The sequence below is a fragment of the Tribolium castaneum genome, chromosome 3, assembly GCF_031307605.1.
Source record: "Tribolium castaneum strain GA2 chromosome 3, icTriCast1.1, whole genome shotgun sequence".
Classification (NCBI taxonomy): Eukaryota; Metazoa; Arthropoda; class Insecta; order Coleoptera; family Tenebrionidae; genus Tribolium; species Tribolium castaneum.
This window is the reverse complement of record NC_087396.1, coordinates 6,628,418-6,636,982: the sequence shown is the minus strand read 5'-3', so window position 1 is coordinate 6,636,982 and position 8,565 is coordinate 6,628,418. Positions and strand designations below refer to the sequence as shown.

At 42.0% G+C, this 8,565-nt stretch overlaps 1 protein-coding gene across 1 annotated transcript; it reads left to right on the top strand.

Moving 5' to 3' along the window:
- The first annotated feature begins 3,267 nt into the window (after positions 1 to 3,267).
- LOC135265759 (uncharacterized) lies at positions 3,268 to 4,545 on the top strand. The gene has a single exon (XM_064355903.1). It carries the CDS (start codon positions 3,268 to 3,270, stop codon positions 4,543 to 4,545), a length of 1,278 nt encoding a protein of 425 aa, XP_064211973.1.
- Positions 4,546 to 8,565: the final 4,020 nt, after the last annotated feature.

Sequence of the window (8,565 nt, the reverse complement as noted above, 5' to 3'; positions counted from 1 at the left end):
TCAGTAAACAACTCGAGAAAGAATCAAAATTTCATCTTATTCAAAAATTCCCGTAACGTTTCGTACCAAAAAGTTGAGTCTTTATGCAGTGTACTCCAGTCATCAAATAAAATTGAATAATTTATTTTATTCGGCGTAATTGTTAACAAATTGTTGCAAAACTTCAAGAACGAATTGGTCGATTGAAATTCATGTCTGTTAACTAGATTAGTATAGCCAAAACGACGTTGGTCAAGTGCCGCTTGAATAGGGGGTGTTGACAAATTCGTTACAGAACAGAGCTTTTTAAAAGAATATCAAATTACAAGCACACATGTGCATTCCTTATAAGAAATTGCAGCGAAATTAACGTTTTCTTTGTTAAATCAACATCAGATCACGAAACCAGTAGTTTAGAAAAACACGCGAAATTTTTCTGAACATTTTGATGTAAAATTTAACCCTAATATTTAAGGCGCAGCCGTCGAAATTCGGATGTATAAATCATTCTATTTAATTAAATTATTGTAAGCAAAAAAATTGCATGACACGATTGCTGCCCGTTACTAACATAATCCTAAGAGGAAAGTAGACAGGAAAATCCCTAAGGAAATTGGAGAAAAACGCGGAAATGTTAAAATAGTACCGGTGTAGTACTGGGGGCGACATCTAACAAGGGGTAGTACGACCAAAATTACAGTTTCCTCACGGGGTTCTTCCTTATATTTTCTGTGTTATTTAAACAAACAAAATTTGTTGTTACACAAAATTCATTTCATTGTGTTCCCAAAAACAACTTCAGACCTGACAACAACCAATTTTGGAGTTTAATTTCTCTTTCAGGATATTTGGGGAAATTCCATAGCGTTCTTGTATTGTATTCAGTTCAGATCGACGATTACCAAATTTAATGTTTAATTATAATGAAATTGTTAATCGGAAAACACCCCAGCTGTTAATTAATAATAATATTTAGAAAGTTAAACAAGGTTTGATCAAATGCCAAGACATCATAAGAGTCAAATTTGCAAAATTTCGCATATGTGGAAACTACTTAACAAGGGTAGTGGGGTAAGCGAGTTAGTGTAGCTTACGCAAGATGAGCCCTTGACTTTAGGAGGGAGTCGATTTTTGACGGTCTTTCGAGGTAGTCGATTGTCGTGTTGCCCTTTAAATTTTTATAAATTTAAAAACATCTTCGTTTACCTTTTAGTGCGTCTAAATTGTACTAAGTGCATTTAAGCGTAATTTTAAATTAAATTAATTTAAATTCTTGAATTAAGTGATAGCGTTAGTGATTAGTGAGTAAGTTAAAAACGAGACAAGTTTAGTGTTCGTTCGATTAGGTAGTGCTGCGAACTACAACACCTGGGAAGCAGCTAACCCCCTGCGTTAGGAGGATTAAAATTTCTAGGTAGGCCCTCAAAAGGATTAATTAATTTTTTATTCATTTAATATTATAATATTAAATCATTTAAGTCATTTCGAAATAGTGATCATTATCATTCATTTCATAAATTCTCTCGTAACCACCAAGTTATTAAGCATCGGAAATGCCGAAAAGACCAGTAATTATTTAAATTCTTGTGCTTCGTACTACGTCAGCTATATAAATTTTAAATAAATCATTTTCAACTTAAAATAACTCGCAACAAACAATTTCATATTTTTCAATTCAACCATCCCACCTTTAAATTACAATATTAAAAGTTCTTTATATTCTTTGCTTCTAACTTCTAAATCTGTTACGACAAATTTGAGTGAAACGGCATCAAACAAATATTCAACTACAACAAAAGTCTAAATCCAAAACCCACGGTGCTATTCAAACTGTTGTACACAGATAATTTAAGGTTGCATACACCAAAATATTACGAAATAGAAGGATTTGTTGCTAGTTAAGGATAGGTTTAGAGTAGAACGATTTCTCTTCCGCAACGCGTTAGGCGATAAAGCAAAAGAGTGTTTCTCTTTTGCGTCCAGATCAGAAATTACAGGCTCGTGAGTTGGCCATCTTCATGGGAAGAGTCGTAGTCCCCGGGGACGCTCTTCCCCAACTTTAACAAGGTCTAAGACGCGGTGGCAGGTCGTAGTTTCCGCCCGTTGTACTTAGAATGGACGTTGTAATTCCCGTCCCAACGGCAAGTACTTCCACGTACTTGCAGGCTACTACGGACGATCGAGCAGACATAATCATCCGTGATTATCTGTAATAAACTGATATCGCGACATGGCAAAGTTCTGCACAAGTCTTTGTCAAAGCTCGTGGACGGAAAACTTTAGAGAGAAATTACTTCTACATTTATTCAGATTGATTTGTAAAAGCTTGTATGTCCGGGTTTTATTCGTAATTCATTCTAGGTGTTGATCACCTGACTTTTACCGGAGACGGAATTTCGGCACTAGGGCGCAAAATTCAATGCGATGCACGTATCAAAGATTCCGCGAGCATGTTATAATCCGCCTTTGGTACAAGTAATTTAGAAACGCGTTGTCAATTGCCTGGATCCTATGAGTTCGAGCAATATCATCTGAAACGTAGGTTAATTTATTTGGACATTATCGAATTAAATTAATTCATGTTAAATATTAACGTCATATCATATCAATAAAACTTTTTCGTATCACTCAGCAACTTCGAAACTATTTACTTGGAATTTCAAACGAATTGTGGTTACGACTCTGAGATATGTTTTGACGACATTACTATACAAAAACAAATAACAATTGGCCAAATTTGATCAAACTTTCATAACCATTGATTATTGTAATCCATCCAACGGAATATTCATTATTCTTGTAATAAATAACTTTGGAGGAAACTTGTGGTTTAAATTTCTTCTCCCATGCGTTTTGACACTACTTTGAATCCGGACTTGCGTTACGGATAAATCCGGAACCCTTTCTGATAAGAATTAAGATCAAATTACGATATCATTATAAGAGTGACTTCGTACATCAAAACAACACAACGTAGGTAAGTGAAATGATCATGTAGCGTATCAATTAACTAGACGAGCCAAACCATTTCAAAAAAAGAAAACAAAAGTAAAATTCAAGATTAATTAAATAAATCAATTAAATAAGTTGTAAATCATTTAAACATCGATCAACCATCATCAATCACAGTCTCACTACATTTTTATTGGTGCCGTGACCAGGATTCAAAGTCATAAAGTGTCATTTCCGAGGGGAAAATTGCCGTAAATAAGATACTGCTGTGTTATTAAAATTTCTAGGACTCCAATTTATTTGATCGTTCGATACCCGAGATTGAAGGTTGTCGACATGGAAAACAACAGGAACACCGGAAACGCCGGAGCCCCACCGCAAGAAATGCCGACGTGGTTCGTTCGTTGGTTAAACTCCCAACAACCAAGGAATGTGCCAAACTTCGCGGCGCCATCGACGTCGACAGCGGTTCAAAGACCGCAAGCCATCCTTCAGGTACGTCCAAGTACCAGCGCCGCCGCTGATGTCGATGGTTGGCAAGTCACTCCACTACCTAGCGACGGGACGACTTCGCCAGAACCCGACCCGGAAATTCCGGTAGCTCCGGAACCAGCCCCTCTTGCGAGCCCTCTTGTGCAAGAGCCGGGAAGTTCGACCACATCAGCGACTTCGGGAGCAGTGATGGCCTCACCACCTATGCCAATCACAACAGACAATGTGGCCGCAATTTCCGGAGTACTCCGGAGCTTGCTGGATCGCCCACTTCCAGCTCCTGAACGACCATCTTTCGAAGGCCTGAAAAGGCAAAATCCGGTGAAATTCTTACGAGCCATTGAAGAATATGGACGTTTTTTCGGGCTCGACTCGCAGCGTCTTTTGGGAGTCGCCATGGATTGCTTGAAAGGCAATGCCAAACATTGGACGGGAATATTCCAGAAGAAGTGGCGTGGTTACGAGGACTTTCGACGGGACTTTCTCCGGACCTACTGGTCGGCCAAGCGTCAACGGGACATCAGATTTCAAATCGCTACAGGCCGCTATGACGAAACCAGGGGCACGATGCTGTCGCATTTTGCTTATTACGTCGACATGGCGAACATGTTAACAACACCTTTATCGGAGGAAGTGTTGCTGGATGAATTACTGCGTCACTTCCCCGAAAGAATACAGTCGTTGTGGGTATTAGAGAAAATCTGTACCACCACGGATGCCGCCGAATTCCTGGCAGCTCAAGAAATTCCGGGACAAAATCCGGGAGAGAAAACCAACATCGCTCCCAGGGAACGACCCCGCGCAACAGACCACCAGCGGCGTAACGAGCCAAAGCGCCCGCGGCCAAACATTGACCGCCACGAAGTAACTCGTCCTGCGGCTCCTGCAAATCGTGGAAATGGTTTCCCAAAACGCTCAAGTGACGAACAACAATGGCGCAACAACCAACCCAGCACCAGCAACAACCGTTGGCACAATAACAACGGAAACAACAGCAACAATCACTGGCGCAAAAACAACCCCAACGACAACCGCAACAACACAAGTTCGAGAGCGCAGGGTGAAACATCACGAAACTCCAAGAATTCGGGAAACGGGGGCGGAGTACAGGACGGGGCCTAAAGTACTCCGGCCAGCAGCACGGCCCACAAAGCGACAGCAGGAACCAACAATTGAGGACGGGAGAGAAACGTAAACGTTCAACTTCGTCACAGTCAACAGAAGGGGAAAACGATGCTCGACCGCGAGCATCCCAGGTTAAGTTAAATGTTTTTTCTATAATTAAATCCGCTGCCGCAGGTAACAACAACATACAAAGGGTCGTGCCGGAGATTAAGATCCAAATCTCTCAACAACAATCAGTCACCGCGCTTTTGGACACCGGAAGTGAAGTCAGCTGTATTTCCGAAGAAGTTTGGTCCAAGTTGATCGAGACCGGAAACAAACCGCCCACATTACCGGTTACCTCAATCCATCTTCGTGGAGCCATCGGCCAGCGAAGTTGCCAGGTTGTTATTCAGTGTTACCTGGAAATCAAAATCGACGAACATCTCTACCCCGTCGTGGCGCTTGTCGTTAAAAATTTAATCAAGCCAACCATTTTGGGAGCAGACTGGCTAAATGAACAACGCGCGGTCATCGATTTCGATAACAACGAAATCCTTTTGAGAAACGGGGAGAAGCACCACAGTTTTCCGTTTAGAAAAACCACGGAGATACCACCGGAACCGGAGGATTATGTGGAAGATCTTGTTGGTCACATCGAAGTCAATCATTCGGCGCCGATCACGACTTGTAACAAAAAGCAACACTTAGAGTCACCCAGTGCCCTACAAGCCAAGGTGGACCCATTAAAAATTCCTGAGGCCGAGAAACGGAAATTAATACACCTGCTGCAAGAGTACAGATGTATCTTTAGTTCGCGTCCAGGGCTAACACACAAATACACTCACGAAATAAAACTACACGACAAGACTCCCTTCTTGAAACGACCGTACCCAGTACCTTTTGCTCTACGTCCTGCCGTCGACGCCACAATTCAGGAAATGTTAGACTTGGGGGTAATAAAACGTGAGGCGTCACCTTACGCAAGTCCCATGACGGTAGTGAAAAAGAAAGATGGAACGGTGAGAATTTGCCTCGACGCCCGAATGATCAATTCCAAAATGATCGCCGATTGTGAGTCACCACCCGCTGCTGACGAATTATTACGTCGATTTCACGGAATTCGCTACATGTCCACCATTGATTTGAGATCGTCGTACTGGCAAATCCCACTTTCGCCAGAAAGCAGACAGTACACCGCCTTTCTGTACAACGGTCGCAGTTACACATACCAAGTCCTACCTTTCGGGTTAAAAACTGCTGTGGGTTCATTCAGTCGTGCAATGGACGTAGTGTTAGGAACAGAAGTTCGCGAATTCGTCGTGAATTATATCGACGATTTGTTAGTGGCTTCCGAAACGCTAAACGAACATTTGGAACATCTCCGACAAGTTTTCGAAAAATTGAAGCAAGCTAGAATGACGATAAATCTCGAAAAATCCAATTTCATACAAAAGGAAGTGAAATTTCTGGGGCACATTCTCACAATCAACGGTATCAAAGCCGACCCGGAAAAAATCAGCGCCATCCGAAATTTTCCGGTTCCCCAGAAAACTAAACACGTTCGAGCCTTCCTGGGACTTTGTAATTTTTATCGAAAATTTTGTGCTCGATACAGTGCAGCCACACAAGACTTAAACAAACTACTTCGAAAGGGTGAAAAATGGAGATGGGGACGAAATGAACAAGAAGCTTTCGATCGTGTGAAAGATCTGTTCCTCGAAGCTGTGTTGTTACGTTACCCCGACCTGAATAAAATATTCTACGTCCAAACTGACAGTTCTGGTTACGGATTGGGGGCGGAATTGTATCAAATTCAGGAAGACGGTTCGCGAGGTGTGATCGCTTTTGCAAGTCGCTCTTTGAAAGGACCCGAACTCAACTACACGACTACAGAAAAGGAATTACTCGGCGTCATTTTTGCCTTACACAAATTTCGAATCTACATCCAAGTCACAAAAATCATCATCCGAACCGACCACCAAGCTTTGAAATTTCTGAGCCGTTGTCGTTTGCTCAGTGAACGCCTAACTCGATGGACTTTGATACTAGGACAGTACGACTACGAAATCGAGTTGGTAAAAGGAAAGGATAATGTAATTGCCGACATCCTGTCACGATACCCGTCCGACGGTGAAGCCAGTTATGAATATCCACGTGAACAACCAATAGTTGCAATGTTTGAAGTCAACAACACACCTGAAATTCTCCAACTGATGTCCGATCTCAAACAACACCAATCAGATGATCCTGTTTTGAGTCAAATAATTGCCAACAAACAATCCGGTGCAGCTGCTCCAGATGCGAGAACTCAACGGGTTTGGTCCCAATATAATTTCACAAATAATGTGTTAGTTCACAGATCTCAAAATTCAAACGACGTTTGCCTGGCCATACCTGAGAGTTTGGTAATTAAGCTCGTGGATTACCATCACCAACTCCTGGGCCATTTCGGGGCAACCAAAGTGTACAATTCCATGAAGCGCGAGTACTACTGGCCGAACATGTATCGTACAATTAAGAAACGTCTACGAAGTTGTGACCTTTGTCAGAAGACAAAAAGTTCCAACCGTCCACATCAGGGTCCATTAACGCCAATCCTTTACGACCACATTGGAGACCTAGTTTGCGTCGATTTCTATGGGCCTTTACCAACAGGACGATTGGGGGCGTCCTATGTATTTGTGGTCATTGACGTCTTCAGCAAGTTTCTCAAACTTTACCCACTGAGAAAAGCCACCGCCAAAATCGCTGCCAAACGTCTCATAGAGGATTTCTCTGGGTACATCAAACCCAAATGTGTGTTAAGCGACCACGGGACACAATTTATTTCGAACACTTGGCAGAATAGTTTGAGAGCTGCCGACATTCAACCAACGCTCTCGTCGATTCGTCACCCAGAATCGAACCCTAGCGAGCGCGTAATGCGGGAGCTGGGGAGAATTTTCCGAGCGTATTGTAAAGAAAACCACACCAGTTGGGTCAACCATTTGAGCAACATCGAAGATTGTTTGAACTACGTGCCACACATCAGTACCGGATTTTCTCCATATGAAATCCTGTACGGCAGAACACCACCAAACCCACTAGATGCAGTCACATCGGGTTTACTGCCTGTACGTCCGCCACTCACGAGAGAAGAAATTCATGAAAAGGCTCGCGAATACTTGAGACATCATGCGAACTTACGGCAGAAAAACCAAAAGGGTGAAGTTACCGTACTGGAAATTGAAGATTGGGTCCTACTGAAGAACAAAGTGACTTCCGATACCAGAACCCACCAATTCGCCAAGTTCATGCCTTTGTACAGTGGTCCGTACAAAATAATCGCCAAGCCTCATCCAAACACATACCAAATCGCCGACCCAGTGACGAACGAAATTAAAGGTGTATACAACATGACAAATTTGAAATTCTACCACCGACGAGACGACTAAAATAAAACCGCAAGAAGTTCATGAGGGCCAATCTCGAGGCGTATCTACCAATTCGAGCGTTTCTGACATTATGGGCGCATCCACCATCTGGTGATTCCACCATTCCGACCACCAACCAGAGGACAGCAAACCTACACGCGGTGTCTTACGCTGCATCTACGAAGCAACGCAAGACAGGGGGCGAATGTGATGATCGCGGTATTTAAAATTTTTTTTTTATTAACCAGCGCAAAATATTCGGAGTCAGTTTAAACGTTTAGTTCTTTGACAATATTAATTCAACTTCAATTCAAAAGTTGCAACAAATTTTAATTTAACTTATTTATTCCTTTGTTAGCATTAAAATGTTTAGAAAATTATCGTTCCCACGAAACTTTCCAAGAACTGTTAAAAACGTTATAAATCGCCAAATTGGGTGGTCGAAAGGCCATGTGTTTTAACAAGTGGATATGCAAAGATATGGGGGTTGGCGACGGCCTGGCTCTGCACCACAGTCGCCCAGCTAATCCAATGATTTTCTCACAAAAGCATAATTAATTTACTTTCGTTTAAAATAGCCAAAATTTATTGATAAACCTAAAATTAAATCCAAAATTTTGTT